The 17511-nt window shown below is 44.6% G+C and overlaps 1 protein-coding gene across 1 annotated transcript; it reads left to right on the forward strand.

Annotated features, from left to right (window-relative positions):
• The first annotated feature begins 6082 nt into the window (after positions 1-6082).
• Positions 6083-17086, forward strand: LOC125543819 (protein ALTERED PHOSPHATE STARVATION RESPONSE 1). The gene is made up of 4 exons (XM_048707302.2): positions 6083-7519; positions 8116-8294; positions 9036-9259; positions 16061-17086. Exons 1-4 carry the CDS (start codon positions 6265-6267, stop codon positions 16866-16868), a joined length of 2466 nt encoding a protein of 821 aa, XP_048563259.2. The 5' UTR covers positions 6083-6264; the 3' UTR covers positions 16869-17086.
• The last annotated feature ends 425 nt before the right edge of the window (positions 17087-17511 follow it).

Consider the following 17511-nt stretch of genomic DNA (forward strand, 5'->3'; position numbering starts at 1 on the left):
AAGAGTTACGTCGATGCAAGCTTTGACACTAATCTATATGACTCTAAGTCTCAATCTAGATATTATTGAACGTAGGAGCAATTATATAGAGTAGCTCCATGCAGAGCATTGTAGACATAGAAATTTGCAAAATACATACAGATCTGAATGTGGCAGACCCGTTGGCTAAACTTCTCTCACAAGCAAAACATGATCACACCTTAGTACTCTGGGTGTTAATCACATAGTGATGTTAACTAGATTATTGACTCTAGTAAACCCTTTGGGTGTTGGTCACATGGCGATGTGAACTATGGGTGTTAAGCACATAAACATGTGAACTATTGGTGTTAAATCACATGGCAATGTGAACTAGATTATTGACTCTAGTGCAAGTGGGAGACTGAAGGAAATATGCCCTAGAGGCAATAATAAAGTTGTTATTTTATATTTCATTATATCATGATAAATGTTTATTATTCATGCTCGAATTGTATTAATCGGAAACTTGATACATGTGTCGATACATAGACAAAACACCGTGTCCCTAGTAAGCCTCTACTAGACTAGCTCGTTAATCAAAGATGGTTAAGTTTCCTAACCATAGACATGTGTTGTCATTTGATGAATGGGATCACATCATTAGGAGAATGATGTGATGGACAAGACCCATCTGTTAGCTTAGCATATTGATCGTTCAGTTTTATTGCTATTGCTTTCTTCATGTCAAACACATATTCCTTCTACCATTAGATTATGCAACTCCCGGATTCCGGAGGAATACCTTGTGTGCTATCAAACGTCACAACGTAACTGGGTGATTATAAAGATGCTCTAAAGGTATCTCCGAAGGTGTTCGTTGGGTTGGCATAGATCGAGATTAGGATTTGTCACTCCGAGTATCCGAGAGGTATCTCTAGGCCCTCTCGGTAATGCACATCATAAGAAGCCTTGCAAGCAAAGTTACTAATGAGTTAGTTACAATATGATGTATTACGGAATGAGTAAAGAGACTTGTCGGTAACGAGATTGAACTAGGTATGTGGATACTAATGATCGAATCTCGGGCAAGTAACATACCGATGGACAAAAGGAATAACGTATGTTGTCATAACGGTTCAACCGATAAAGATCTTCGTAGAATATGCAGGAGAAAATATGAGGATCCAGGTTACACTATTGGTTATTGACCGGAAAGGTGTCTCGGTCATGTCTACATAGTTCTCGAACCCGTAGGGTCCGCACGCTTAACGTTCGATGACGATTTAGTATTATATGAGTTATGTGATTTGGTGAACGAATGTTGTTCGGAGTCCCGGATGAGATCACAGACATGACGAGGAGTCTCGAAATGGTCGAGAGGTAAAGATTGATATATAGGACGATGGTATTAGGACACCGGAAGTGTTCTGGAGGGTACCGGGTACATATAGGGTCACCGAAAGGGGTTTCAGGCAACCCCGGCAAAGATATGGGCTTAATGGGCCAAGGGAGGGACAGACCAGCCCACAAGGCACTGGTGCGCCCCTCCACCAAGCCGGCCAGGGGAGGGCAAGTCCCTCCTTCCTTCCCCTCCTCAAGGGAGAAAGGAAAGGGGGGGCACCTCCGCCTTCCTTCCCCTAGCGCCTATACAAGGAAGGGGGCCGAACCAGGGCAGGAGCCCAAGTGGGATTTGGCCCCACTTGGGGCGCCCCTTGGCCTCTCCCCACTCCCTCCCACCTATATATATGAGGAGGGGGTGCATAGAACACACAACATCAATTGTTAGCCGTGTGCGGCGCCCCCTCCACAGTTTACACTCCCGATCATATTCTCGTGGTGCTTAGGAGAAGCCCTGCGCGGATCACCTCACCATCATTGGCACCACGCCATCGTGTTGATGGAACTCATCTACTTCCTCGACACCTTGCTGGATCAAGAAGGCGAGGGACGTGATCGCGCGGAATGTGTACAGAACTCGGAGGTGTCGTATGTTCGGTGCATGATCGGTCGGAGCTAAAAGAAGTTCGACTACATCAACCGCGTTGTCAAACACTTCCGCTTTCGGTCTACGAGGGTACGTAGACACGCTCTTCCCTCGTTGCTATGCATCTCCTAGATATATCTTGCGTGAGCGTAGGAGATTTTTTGAAATTGCATGCTATGTTTCCCAACACCATGGATGCCCGCCACGGCTGCCGTCGCCCACTGTAGTGGGGGTAGAAGACAAGGGGTGGTGGTGGGCTGAGCCTGCACTGCTAAGGCCCAATCCACTAGTGTTTTTTATATATTTCCTGTTTTACCCTTTAATTTAAATAGCAAATGACTTTTATTAAATATGGAACTTGGTCCATAAATCACACTGCAATTTTAGGCATCGCCACAAAAGTGTGGGAAGGATTTAAAATGGTTTGAAATTTGTCATAAATATAAATAACATTTAAAATATTGTTTTGGCCCTGTTGTAAATGCTAGAGCCCAAATGAGCAAACAAGTGAAGTAGTTTTTCTTCACCAATATTTATTTTGGAATGTTTGCTAAAATGTGAACTATTTTACCACCATGTTAGTGAATTTAAATTCTCACTTTAAATTTGAATTTTGAATTTGACTTGGGTTTTTATCAAGGGGCAATTTGGCTTAGTCAATCTTGATTACATGGCACCATTAGTGTGAGGTTACTGTAGTAAGACACTAGGGGTGTTACACAAGGGCAACCCAATAGTCGGCTCATAGAAAAGCCGACCACACCCCCCTATGGTACATGACATCACGCACACAACTGGGGACCCCTATTGGCAACAATCGAGGCGGCTCGGGGCCATCAGAGTAGACCATAGAGTGTAAATACTGGGAGACATCCTACAAAAAGCATACAACCAATGGGATGTAATGACACAACCCAACATCCACCTCGCAATGAACGAAGTAGCCCGACAGGATGCAACCACACGCACACCGAGTCGGGCGCTTGCGCATGCTTGACGTGTCTTCAAATGCGACTCCATCTTTCCACACTACGGTCTAGTCCGGCAGGATGTTTTGGGATGTGTTCCTGGACTCTAAAAACCAACTTCATGAGGTCATCAATATGAATTAACTAGATATTGAAATTTGGTGTGCGTCCATTAGTTCGTTGTTTTACTAACGCGACACACGGAGCCTTAATGAAGAGCGGATAATTAAAAGAAGCGATCATCACATCCCGTCGATTGCAAACATCCCACTCAGGTTGGTCGATATTTGTTAGACGAGTAAGTTCCTCGCTAGCTTTGCGATGGAAAAACAAACAACATCAACACAATTTTGAGTGTGTTGTCGTGCCCAAATAGACATTCACAAAGAGTACCAGCCAGGGCAACTGAACAACCAAAATTTGGGAACTACAAAATGAAGAAAGGTCGGAGCATAGAAAATAGAGTCCATTCACCTGCCCAAGCAAACAACTTATGTGTCGCCAAAGAAAGCAATGGACAATGCTCATCACCACGGAAAATACAAACACAATACGAGCATAATCATTTGCACACATCTCGAAAAGGTACTCAAATAGCTCACTTGTCTTCCGTACTACAGTTGGTTCAAATAGATTCAACTTCACAAGATTACTAACCTGCTTCAAATAGTTCGCTTAACATTGATGAAAATCTCTCACATGAGTTTGGTCCAGTCTGACGTGCTATGAGTGCAAATGTCCTAAGCATAAAGAAAAAAATGTATGCACATTCTGTGTTACTTCATATGTATTTGCTTATTCCTGCAAACTATTCTTCCGGTACATCTAACAAGTGGTCTTTATCATTTGAAAAGCAACTAACTACAAACAATTCTCCAAACATTCAAGAATGTGAAATTTGGCATGTATTGCCGACAGAGCATTTATGGAGGGTATCATCACCCAAGCTTGGGGGTTGCTTGATGAAATTCAATTTAATCAAGAAACTTGGAAATTGGATACATGTAGTAAAGGAGGAATTGAGCTACATTATGATTGCATCAAAAAACTTCTCCTAATATAATATGATGAGAGATATTAGTAATGGACCACATATTGAAACTAACTCAGTTTTGCATGCTTTAAAAGATTTCTGTGAGTTCATACAAGCACCGAAGAAAAATGGCAACAAAGGTTTTAAATAAATAAAAGTTGCAAAACATTTCTCTAAAAAGGCCAAGGCAACTTGGTTTGTGGCAGCAATAAATAAAAGTTGCAAAATTGCTAATGATCGAACAAAGGTTGCTAATTGATACAAACGACTAAGTCGTGTCCGGCTATCAAGGGCGGTTAGTGCACTGCTCAAACTAAAAGGACTACCAGGACCTAAGAACGGGTGGATGTGGTGCCATAGTTGCTCGAAAAAGCACGTGCCCGGGAGCTTGGATAGAGCCCAATGCCGTGACACGCACAGAAGGACGGGCCAATTCAGGTAATCCCAACTTGGATCGCCCGAGTAGTAGCATGATGGGGGAACAACCTCCAGAACCACCTCCCAGAGGCTGCTCTTTGGCTTATTTTTTAGTTTTCATTCGTTATTCACATCTGATAATTTTATTTCATTCCCGTGTGTGCTCTTATTGATGTTAATGGTGGGTTATTTATAGAACGAACATTTGTTAGACGTGCTGCCTTTGGTGTTGCTTAACTTCCTGGCCACAGTTTCAAATAGTTAGCTTAACATGTGTTGCACCGACCTAGAGGATTCATAGCCTGGGGCAGAGAGTGGTCAGTGAGAAAGTGTAGCAGCACACGCCAACCAGCAAAGCTACAAAGTCATATGGCCAAACACAACTTTCATATGATCATAATCATTTACAGAGAGTTGAGGGGAAAAAATCCTTTAAATAGTTCGCTTAACTTCCCGCATGTAGTTTCAATTTAATGTTTCATATAATTCAATTAACGTGCAGGTTGCAGTTAGCCTTTGAGCTAGTTGGAGCAACATGACATCTAGTTGTTAGAATCAGGTGTGCCAAAGAAAACATGTCAAATATGTAAATCCTTCAATGTCACTTCTTGAAGTATGATGATGACCTATTTGGAGTGACCTTGGTACTGCCCACACAATCCTTTGGGACAGTTCATACATTGCCAATGCGTGCAATCAACTGAACCGAGCACACCGGGTAATCCTCTTGATATTTTAATTAACTGCCAACCATTTTTTTGTGTCCACCACAATTAGTTCTTTCAAGTACTCTGGTCCAAACACGTTCAGCAAAGACACGTGCAAATTACATCGTCGTATTCTAGCATGTGGTCTCTCTCATCCAAATTTCAGTAGCATTGGCATTTGCGGCCTTACCATAAACAAGCATTCTGAATGCAGTCGTCCTGTACAGCAAAGAAAGAAAGTTTCCCTCCATAATCTTTACTCAGTTCGAAGTAGTCATTAGCCTCCTCCACAACATCCACTACGCGCAAGAACAAATCTCTACTCATCACAGCGGCGTAGAAAAAAATTCTTCATGATATGGTCGGTCCGATCTGAAGTAGTCGATGTAGAGAAGCCTCGCGCCAACAAACCTATCCCGAGGAAGAGCTCTCATGCCCTTTTATCGAACCCTTGAAGTTCAGTACATGCTCCTCTTACTTCTCCAATTCTTCTGATTGCTCACCATCATTTCAACATCTTCATTGCCCGATTTCGGTGAATTTATGAACTCTCTGTATATGAATCATCAAGGTCCGTGTTTTCATATGCATCATTCGATGATAAGTTCATCAGTAACCTAAAAATGATAAAAAAATAAAAAACTGCTTGGACATTTCATCGAACACATAGAACACGAAGTGTATGTCGGAAGGAGTTGCATGTACCGGGGACTTGACAACATGGACGGCGGAGTTGTGGGTTGGGAACCCCAGTGACGACGTTGTGGGTGAGGATTGACGACGGAGCAACAATGGTGGCGGAGCTACGGTGACGGTTGTGTGAATGAGGCTGAAAAAAGAAGAGGAAAAGGTCAGGATGCGTAAGAGCGTGACGTCTTTAAAAGATTGGCGCGGCCCCTGCCATCGATCTAACATGAGGTTGCTTCCCAGCGTCGCATATTCTCCTATGCTTCGTATGGGATGCCGGCCTGTCCGGATGTTTGGGGCGAATAAAAACAGCCAATAAAATGAGAAAATTTAAAAAATGCCAAGAGACTCCATCACTTTCCAGACCTTACCACCGATCCGCTGCCACCGGCCCTCACCACTCCCCCCCTCCCCTCGCCACGCCGCCACCCACGCCGCCGTGTCGCCTCCCCAAAGATCCCCTCTGAGGATCGATCGCCAGAACCCCGGATTCCCATCGCCGCCTCGATGGGGTGCGCACAGTCCAAGATCGACCAGGAGGAGGCGGTGTGCCGCTGCCGGGATCGGAAGCGGCTGATGGCTGACGCTGTCCAGGCGCGCAACGCCTTCGCCGCCGCCCATTCGGCCTACACCGTCCTCCTCAAGAGCACCGGCGGCGCGCTCTCGGACTTCGCCCATGGCGAGGCGCCCGACCCCAGCATGATAGCCTCCCATTCCCACCAGGCCGCCGTTGCGGCGGCCGCAGCCGGAGCCTCGGCCTCTGCGCCTCCGCCCCCGACCACCACTACTGTCCTCATCCCGCCCTCCCCCCCGCCCCCGCCCTTCATGGACTTCCCTCATGGTAGCCTCCAGCGCTCCTCGTCAACCCCCAACATCCCCATGCCCGATCCCCGGGCTGCCACCAAGAACCGCGCCCCAGCTAGTGCTGCTATCCAGGAGGAGGAGGATGGCGAGGAGGACGGTGGTCATATCATAACTGACAGCGATGATGATGATGATGATGATGATGATGATGATGATGATGATGATGATGATGATGATGACGACGACGACGACGACGACGACGATGACCACGACGACGATCACCACGAGCATGACGATTTCAGCATGGATGATACGGTGCACGGGCAGCCGCCAAAGAGAGGGGTGATGGACAGTATGGGGTCTTCTCCAGTGACACCACCGCCACCACCACAGCTAAACCCATCCCCAATAACGCCTGCGTCTGCGACACCACCGCCCCCCATGCCGGAGGCTCAAATGGCTACCTGGGACTACTTCTTCGGTCCAACCCCCACACCACCGCCCACCCTGGAGCAGCAAACTGATGATACTTGGATGGATAGGCGGGAGAAGGAGTCAGTGCCCGAGGTGAAGGCACCAGTGATGAATCCAGCTGTTAGTGAGGCATCTGAACCATCACGTGGTGCTGAGGAGTGGGCGGAGCGGCCACCACAGACAGCACTGGAGAAGGCGGAGGCCATCGATGAGCTTGCGGCAAACCTTCCCCCGTCAAAGCCAATTGTTAGGAAGCCACCCAAGGCACCTGGCCTGCAACCAGAAGTACACCACCAGCATGCCTCGTCCATGGGCTCAGTTGAGACCCGGAAAGGGAAGATTATGATGGTGTCTGCCAGCTTACTGCAGATTATTGCTCAGCTTGATGATAACTTTCTCAGGTCTTCGGAGAGTGCACATGATGTGTCAAAAAAGCTTGAGGCCACACGGATGCATTACCACTCCAACCATGCTGACAGTCGAGGCAAGTGTGTATTGTTTCTTTTAAATGGAAACTGTAGGGGAGGTCCCCACAGTAATCCTTGGTTTTGAATCCTGAGCAATCAGTCCGCACCCATTGTGCCAGACAATCACCGTGCCACAGATCGTTAGTTTTGGAAACAAGAAAGCAATTAACATTTATGAATCAATCGATGTTCTTTTGGTATAGATAAAAGTGGAAACTAAAGTTCTGCCCCGTGCCAGATTAGTTTAACAACCCAGTACCCCAGACTAGCTCTATTTCCTAAACTAGGGCGTATATAGTGTACTTCCCTTTGATGTCATTTTCCCTTCTATTTTGTTGTCATAGCACCTTTGCAAATTTGAAAACTGCATGTTTTAATGCTTTGTCGACTCGGTGCTCACAAACACAGCTGCGAGATTATTTTTGTACTTGTCTTGGGTGCTAAATTTATTGTAAGGTTACCATCATTTCAGATAACTTAGAAATATCGGCTGTGGTCCACCAGCAGCTAGTTTTCTGCTTTACTGAATTCCAAGTTTGAACTTCTCAATTTTTCGGTGTGTGCAGTGTGGAACTGAATTTACTCTTCTTTACGATCCTTGGATATTTTTCAGGACATATTGATCATTCTACGAAAATCATGCATGTTATCACTTGGAATCGCTCCTTCAAGAATTTACCGGACCAAGAGGATTTAGGTGTTAATTTCGAGATTGATGAACGATTCGAAACTCATGCCACAGTTCTCGACCGGATGCTTGCCTGGGAGAAAAAATTGTATGATGAAGTGAAGGTAATGTCTATTAAAGTACTTTCTTGGAATAGCTTTGCTAGGATACTTTTTTTTTGGTTTATCCATGTCCCATTTCGTTGTTAGAATATCAGTGCATTTGTCCTAGCCGCTATATGGTGATATTTTGAAACCCGTAGTGAACAGTGAACACCTCTGCAGCTAAATCTTACTGTTAGCCAAATTTTTAACCGTGGAACATAAATTTTGTTATCTCAAACACCAGTTTTGCTACCTTTTGTTTTTCGTGTTGCACTATATATCTTACTGTTGCATCAGGGTCAATATTTTTTAAAATGTTTCATTTATCAGGGTGTGTAATTAACCGTTCTTATACAGGTTGCTTGCCAAAGATCCTATCATTCGGATGATACTCCCTCCAAATCCAAATTTAGTCTGTTCGGGTGTTGGCCGGTCTATGAGCCACTTTGATTGCTAATTGATACTAAAATATGTTGTTGTAAAGCTGCAAACATCATGTATTATGAAAGTAGATTCAAGATGAAATGTAGTAATGTAGGACTATGGATTTGCATTTAGGGGGGATTACAAATGCAGTGATAAGTCAATTCTTGTTAGTAGGAGCAATGAGTGTAGACCAAACTGTCTCGTTCACATTCTTGACCTGTGGTTTATTTTAGTGCTCTTTCCATGTGAAATCGTCAGCAATTGTTCTTTTGTCATGTTTGTTGTTTCAGTCTCTGATTTTGTTGCCTGATCTGCTTTATGAATGTGCCAAACCAGGCAGGGGAACTTATGAAAATTGATTATCAAAAGAAGGTTGATCTACTGCATAAACAAAAGAAACGTGGTGTTAAACTTGAAACCCTTGAGAAGACAAAGGCTGCCGTTAGCCACTTGCACACAAGGTACATAGTGGATATGCAATCCATGGATTCAACAGTTTCAGAAATAAATCGTCTACGTGATAAACAGCTATACCCGAAGTTAGTGGACCTTGTCGATGGGTGAGCATTCTTTGACTTATGAAAATTGTTTGGAAATGAATTATGTCATTTTCTATTTTATGCCAATTTGGTTTCTACCGTTCAGGAGCAATTAATTGTGTCAATGATATATACTTTGTCTATTTGCGGCTCCTTCTCATAATTTTATCCATCTGCTGACTAAGCTACCTGATTGTCCTTGCTAATATGATGAACTATAGGTATATCTATTTGTGTGGAGATCGATTTAACAAGGCTAAAATATGCATTGCCACAGTCTAATAATGTAAAGTAAAGGGAATATGCTGCCACATAAATACTCTCCTAGCCTTGATTGACCTTTCTGTTTCAACAGGCAGTTAAATTCGCGCTTCAGTCCACAGTTTCATAGTTTTTGCTTATATATAGCATTTTGCAATTGAAAACGATAAATAAAATTATCCAAGGCCTGTCCTAGTGAACACTGTATTAAATGGTCCCCCTTGGGCCCCGGTGTGGGCCAGCACACCCGAGACGACACATCACTGACTATGGAGGAAACTTTCCATAGGACATAGAAGGAAATCCTATAGAACATGAAGGAAAGGCTCCAATGTATTGGGTACCGATATGGATCCGACTCCTACCCCTATATGCCTGACGCACTGACATTAGTTCTCCATACCAGCCTTGTATAAGGGCCAAAGGGACACATGAAGAGGGGATCCACACCTTTCAGATAGCCTATAACCTTTACACCGCGTAGAGACCTCGACATTACCGTCAAGGCCTAGTTCGATCTTGTCGGGTTCCCCTAATTCGCCGAGTACCCCCTGATATTGTATCCACTGTTATGACCACATATTTAAAAAAAAGAGAGGGCTAGGCAGGAAGGGGAGCTTTTACCAACATAGGGGGCCTGAACTGGGTAAATCACGTGTCCCCTTGTATCGTGACGGTCCCATGACTACAAATCCATGTACTAGTTCTAGTACCGCCGTTAGAATCTGATGGAAAATCCTTTGACAGCTGGTGTGACGATATCACATCGGGTCTATGGCTCCGTCCTTATCACCGGATAGCAAATCATCGCAATCGGCAGGCAACTACCGACAAACGAGGAAGAGAAGCTCGGGGGCTTGGTGAACGACGGATTCCCTGTCGCCTTCTTGTTCAATGAGAAACTAAGCGACAAGGAACCTGTTTGGAAATTTGTCCTGTAAATTTTGCTGCAAAAGAAGAGAAGGTTTCTCGCTAACTTTGCAAGCAGGACCTCTACAAAATCGATGGCGATTGCCAAGGCGAATGGCCTTCGGAGACACCATCTTGATGGCACAACATTGCCCGACATGTGTATGAAGACGTAATTAGTTCATTGGTCATTTGTGGGATGCCAGAACAATGGAAAAAAGAGTGCTCAACACAAGGGGTCCCGTTGGCTATTCCAACACTAAAGAAAGTGCACTAGCATGGAGAAACAAAATGGTGCAGAAGGTTGAGAGAAGGCAGCCTTTGAGTATGGCGCAAGTTCCACCAAATGCATAATCATGGAATCACAGCTTGTCGTTGCATCAAGGAGATCTGCGGAATCGTTGGGGGATGGCTGAACGGAGGAGGATCACGGTTTTGGACGCTTCAATGGAATGGTGGCTGAAGGATTCGTGCCAGAAGGAAGTAGGTCGTGCAAGAAGGAAGAAAGAGGTCAGACAGGAGCAAGTGCAACGACAAAGGCAACTCCAAAAAAAGAAAACACGACAAAGACCAACACCGTACCTTGACGGAGGCAAGAGGTGATCTAGGAAATCATCTTCAAAAGGCAATGATAAGTTGATAACGACATGCGTGATCCAACTATCAATCCCCGAGGAAGAATCAAGTGCCGGCTGGGGATTCCACCTCACCTGGACCCATGGTACCAGAGAGTATTTGTTTTCATCGGATGGTTGAATAAATAAGCAAAGAAGCCCTCACTTGGAAAGATGACGACACCATGCCTCACGCCATGCCATGTGAAATTAAATCGCAAAAACTTAGGTGCGGTTTCATTGGAGGAAACATCCTGGAGTCCCCTTGGCTCAAAGATGAGCCAAGATGAGCCATTAGATAAAAGGAGTCCCCTTAGCTCAAAGTGTGCACGGGGGTCCAGAGGCTGCTGACTACGTTGCACGGATACTTCAGAAAGTGCGCGTATCCAGCTGGATATTGCCCCGATACTCGGATACTGCCCCGATACTTCCCGATACGTATCCTGTAAGTATCTCTCGATATTTTGATATAAAAAAAGAAAATAATGTTTGATACTCCTAAGATACTTCTGCGATACGTTTTGGATACCTGAAACCCCTCGTTCGACGTTAAATCCCCTAAAACATAAAGGCGCACCTTTTGAAGATTCCCAACATGGGCATGAGTTCATGTGAAAACATGTATGTCAATGTTTTTGTTTAATTGAAAGGTGAGCAAGAGAGAATCGATGCACTGATTGGAACAACAAACCTAGGCAAACCTCACTGCCAATTAATGGAAGTGTACTAAGTGCAAGAAAAGAAAGGGGTAATCGTATTGAGGCATGCTTTGACCTAGAACCTCCTTATTTTTTTCATATTTGTAATAATTAATATATGTAACATCTATATATAAACGTATCCCCGTATTCATGTTTTTAGAAAATTGGCGTATCGGGCGTATCCTCGTATCGCGTATCCGATACGTATCCAAGTATCCATGCAACGTAGGTTGCTGACCTTCGTGGTGACTCCTGTCGATGCTTTTGGAATCCGGCCTTGGGTCTTCACGTTTCCTTCTTTGCTTCCATGCTTTCCTTGCGGATGGTGTGGTGCTCGCTTGTGCACGACCTCCTCCATTGCACGTTTGTTATTCGGTTCAAACCTATAGGTGCGAATGGTAGGGAGGTCAAGTAGTATACCATCCTCGGGAGAGTGAAGTAGATACGCGTAAAGGAGAAGATTCACCTTTATATATATAATGTGGGAGATGCATGTGTCTCTTGATGATGGGGCACTTGGCATGGTGATGTCTATGGGATGCTCCGCATCACATCACGTACCCAAACACAACTCCCGTGGGGCCTAAGAGGACGAACAAAATCAAAATGAGAGTAGAGACTCACCAAGTTCAACATGAGGACAAACTGCTCCTACAAGCGAGATTAGCAGCAAGGTCAACAACGCATCCTGCCCAAAGATATGGCACAAAAGGGAGAGAGTAAAACCCATGTATCCGTGTGTATGTTCGTGACGGCATAGACCGATTCCGTTGTAAACCCACAACGGTATGATGGCAACTACTATAAGCCACTCACGCTTAGGACATTTTCTTTATTCCCAAGGTAATCATGTAGGGCTAGCTTAGTCATATCTTATTCATTATGTATGGTGTTCTTAACAATAACATTGAGAGTTGGATGATGTATCCATTAAAATACTACTCCATAAGGGGACATAACTAAACCAAAAAACCCAACTGTACCATCGATGCTACTACTGAAAAGGGAAGGAAGAACATGAAGGGATTCTAAGAGCAATTACCCCGGACTAGAGGAAGACAATGCCATCAGTTGGGCACTAGTGAATCATGGGATGGACCCTCCATGGCAATAACTATCCGCCATGTAACCCTCTTTTATCGCTTTGCAGGAGGATGCCCCGCGACCTCCCTATGCGACCTCCCTATCTATGGGAGACCGTGCTCTACCTTCACTAGGGCAAAAAGGAACAATGATCAGAGAGATAGGATATGCATAATCTAGTATCAATGCTAGAAGGAAAATGGGGAAAATATAAGGACAAGTTTGATCCAAGAAAAGTGAAAAGTGATTCATGAAACTAAAAGATGGTAACATATCGACAGTCGATTCTCGGGTTCCTCTGGTGAGTGGTAAGCGATCGACAAGGGCCTAGGCGTACTAGGGGAGGCCCACTCCCACAAATCTCCCACAGAGATTAGTAAGACAGTCGCTCACCTCCTCATCCTCCGAGGTGAAAGGATCTAGGAGGCAAAATCAAAGAAAATTAAAGTAAGAAGAGAGAATGTGAAGAACACACATTAAATGGAAAGTTACTAGATAGTCACCATTGAGCTCCTATACGTTCTATTGTCCATTTTGGTAGTCTCAGGAAGGAAGAGGACGAGATCTCAGCGGGCACTGGCGACGACGGGTGAAGTCATCGGTCAAATTCGCGCTCGTCATCTTACCTCCCCACCTCCATGAAGCTCGTAGGTGTCGCTGCAAAGAGACAACAACTTGCCATCTGCCAGAGGCGCAGTCTTGCTGTGTAGAAGTTAATGAAGGCAGGGTCGCTGAAAGTCCTCTCCACTTAAATCCAACATGACCGACAATCAGCCTTAGCACCGCCCGTGGCTCCAATAGGAGTGGAGACTTGTAGTTGTTGCGAGGGCGAACGACACAACAACAAAGGCCCAGAGAGTACCATTGATCTATGGAAGACATGCAGAAGTGACTTAAAAACAATGCCACATCCGGCAGCGCCCTAAATATCGCACAAATGTGTGAAGACTGCATGATACAAGAAGGAATCGGACGCCAGGTTTAGCATAGCAATCCCATAGAAGAAATGTGACATGAAAACAACGCCACATCCTGCAGCGCCCCAAAATATTTTTTGGAGACAAAATATTGCATAAATGCGCCCCAAAATACTGCATGATACAAGAAGGAATCAGGCGTCAAGCTCACCAGAGCAATGCCATAGAAGAAAAGTAAGTCCCGCATGAAGATGGAAATAGGTAGACTGATGCCGCATCGTAAGGAATCCGCCACCACCACCGTCTCGTTTGGACAAGGGAATGGACAACTCAACCAGAGGTAGGAGCATGGAAGATGAGATCACATGGGAGGCTTTCCATGTCCTGGAGATCCCTTATCGATCCCTCATCACCGGCTCATCAAGCGTAGGTAACGGCCAACGAGGTTCGCAATTGGAGAAGCTCGCAGAAGAGCAAACGGGAAGTCGAAAAGGTCATAGTGATAGGAAAGGAGGAAGAATTTCGTATCTCTACAACAAAAACAAAAAAACTCTAGAGAACATGGCACAGGAAGAGGGGCACGACTCCGTTCAAAATTCTAGAGATTGTCGGATTGTGGCCCAAGGACAGAGGAAGTGTCAAATCAACAACGTCACATTGTCAAGCATCATTACATTGTCATTTCTAATTATCACTGATCCGGCACGCCAAAGCCTATCATCACGACACGTGGCCATAAGATGGAATCTCAGTCGTTAAAGGACGCGATTGCAATTGACATCGACTACGCGCCCGTGACAAAGAGAATCAACTCTCGACAAAGCAAAGCAAAGCCGACTACTCATTAATGACAACTAGAAGGGGAGGGGAATGAGCACCCAACAACTATCAAGTGCGACTCACAGTCAAAAAAAAAAAACTATCAAGTGCGACTGCCAACACGCAACAAGGATTATGAAGAAAACTATAGAGGACTCCTCGATCGAACAAGGAGGTAACAAGACGACTGCAAGTATCTACATCAACCTTACTCGTGGACCAAATTCTATTCCGAATACTGATGGGGGCTTGTTGATGATAAGTAAAATTATCCAAAGCCTGGCGGAGTCAACACCATATCAATGGAACCCCCCTAGGCCTAGCTATGGGCAGCTACGGGCGAGCGCTCCCAAGACGGCGCATCACCGTCCATGGAAGCAACTTTCTAGATGACATAGAAGGAAATCCTATAGAACACAAAGGAAAGGGTACCCAGTACGAGCCCGACTCCTACCCCTATACGCCTGATGTGGGGTTATCCTTACCTGTGCTATACAAGGGCCAGAGGGACACATGAAGAGGGGATCAATGCCTTTCAGCTTGCCTAGAACCTTTACACCACATGGAGATCTCAATGCTTCCCGTCGAGACCTAGTTCCATCTTGTCAAGTTCCCCTAACTCGCCGAGTACCCCTGATATTGTAATCCTTTGTACTCACCACATATTATATAAGAAAAGAGAGAAAGAGAGAGCAAGGCAGTAATTAGGCCTGTTACCCACATTGGGTACAGGTAACCTGCTGTGACGTTTTCACAACTACAAATCAACGTACTTGTTCTAGTACCGTTGTTAGGATCCGACAAAAAAGAATTCTTCAACACCACCTATTTGTTTGTTACCATTGATTTATTTAGCATTTCATTTACTTGCGGCACACCAGGAAAGTACCTCCCACATCTGACACGAACCACTGAAGAAACCACAAAAAGGCAAAAGAAGTTTACCCTCGCCTCTCACATGCAAAGGAAAACTGAGAAAAAAACCTTCCCCTATAAACGGCCAACAAACTATCAAGAGGAAGAAAGCTTTTGTCGTTATCTTCAGAAGATCCACCATATATATATATGTCTTCGTACCTATATACTGTTCAATTTTGGGCATGGTTCGCTATTAAGCACTTGTTTTCCAAATATATCTGTCAATGCATGCAATTCATTGCCAGGACAGCCGGACCATATTTTCTGCAACGATTGGAGAAGTTAGTAAGAATTCCATGATTCAGTTGTCTAGGTGCGTGTAGGCAGGAGAAAATTTGTACTAGTCGGTAGATCTATTTTCCCCTAATTCAAAAGTAGCCAGCTATTTTTTGGAGACAAGGTACAATAACAGATAGTGAAATTCATGATAAAATAAGAATTGCCATCATGGGTAATAAAGGAGTTTGTAATGTTTTAATAATTTGTTCTTATTAAATGAGATCATACCTTTCTTGTGATACAGTGCTTGTTCTTGCATCTAAGCTTTCCAGCTTTCTTTATTTAGCATTTCTCTTCAAGTCAATATAATGTCTTGTGCAGCATGGCAAATATGTGGAGTTCTATGCACCGTCATCACAAGAGCCAGTTTTTGATCATATCGGGGATCAGAGCTTTTGAGGTACCACCTGTTCCAAGGGAGACAACTGATTTGCATTATAAGCAGACCTGTGAGCTACGTGACATTGTCAGGGAGTGGCATATGCAGTTTGACAAACTTATGGAGCATCAGAAAGGGTACATCAGAGCACTCAATGCATGGTTGAAGCTTAATCTCATCTCCATCGAGAGCAATCTGAAGGAGAAGGTATCCTCCCCTCCAAGGCAGGTGGAACCACCTATCAAAAATCTGCTATATGCCTGGCACGACCAGCTTGAGAGGCTTCCCGTCGAACTTGCCAAAACTGCCATTAAAAGCTTTACTGAAGTCATAAGCAATATTGTACTGCTTCAGGAAGAGGAGGTCAGCCTAAGGCGGAGGTGTGACGAAACTCGCAGGGATCTTGACCGTAAGAGGGCACAGTTTGAAGACTGGCATCGTAGGTACACAGAAAGAAAGGCATCCCAGGGTGAGGAACCTAACCCCGAAGCAGCCAATACTCCAAGCCTAGATCATGTCAACGAGAGGAGAATAGCCATTGAGGAAGTAGAAATCAGGCTGAAGGAAGAGGAGAAGCTCCACCTTAGGCTTGCGAGGCAGGTGAGGGAGAAGACGCTGGCAAACCTCCGGATGCACCTGCCAGAGCTCTTCAGAAACATGGCGGACTTTTCGTTCTTCTGCCATGACATGTACAGTAGCTTGAGAAAATCTGCAGTGCTGCCAATGCTCAGAGGCGAGGTTCAAGGTTGATGGCTTGTGCGTGTTAGTGTTACTGTAATTGACCTGCCACCAGAGGCAGGCAAATATTATTTTGGTTGTAGGGAGTAGTTGTTTGCTGGCATTAGGCCGCTCTGAATATGTATGTTCCAAGTGCACTGTGGAGGTCAGCCAGCAAAATTGAGATCATCCCCTGATAACATCAATCATTTATCATATCATATGGTCATTGGGGAAGTGGTTTAATTGCACTTCTTTGATCCGAGCCCTTACCCTTTGATAGCACCTTGTGTGTTCTCATATTTTCATAAGCACTTTTTGGACATGGGTGGAAACTTTGATGACCTGAGTACACCAGTGTACGTAAAACCTGGCATACTGAGGACCGGAAATGGTTTCGCCTTGTATTATTGTCACCAAGGCTAAAGAATCATAAACTTGTTTGATAAAGGAATAATAAACTTGTTTGTCTCGGTGATGAGCCGGATGCTTTATTAGGGGAATATTGTTGAACGTATATGTTGTTCAACTTTGCTTTATTTCCTGATATGACGAGGGAGTATGATGTTGGGTAGAGACCCTACGTGGCCTGATCTTCATGAATTAGAGATGGATTTGAAGAGAAATACGATGAACACGAGGGGAGTCATAAAGGGGAGCACACATATAAATACAC

Source organism: Triticum urartu, chromosome 3A, assembly GCF_056163025.1.
Source record: "Triticum urartu cultivar PI428250 chromosome 3A, HENAU_Tu73, whole genome shotgun sequence".
NCBI lineage: Eukaryota > Viridiplantae > Streptophyta > Magnoliopsida > Poales > Poaceae > Triticum > Triticum urartu.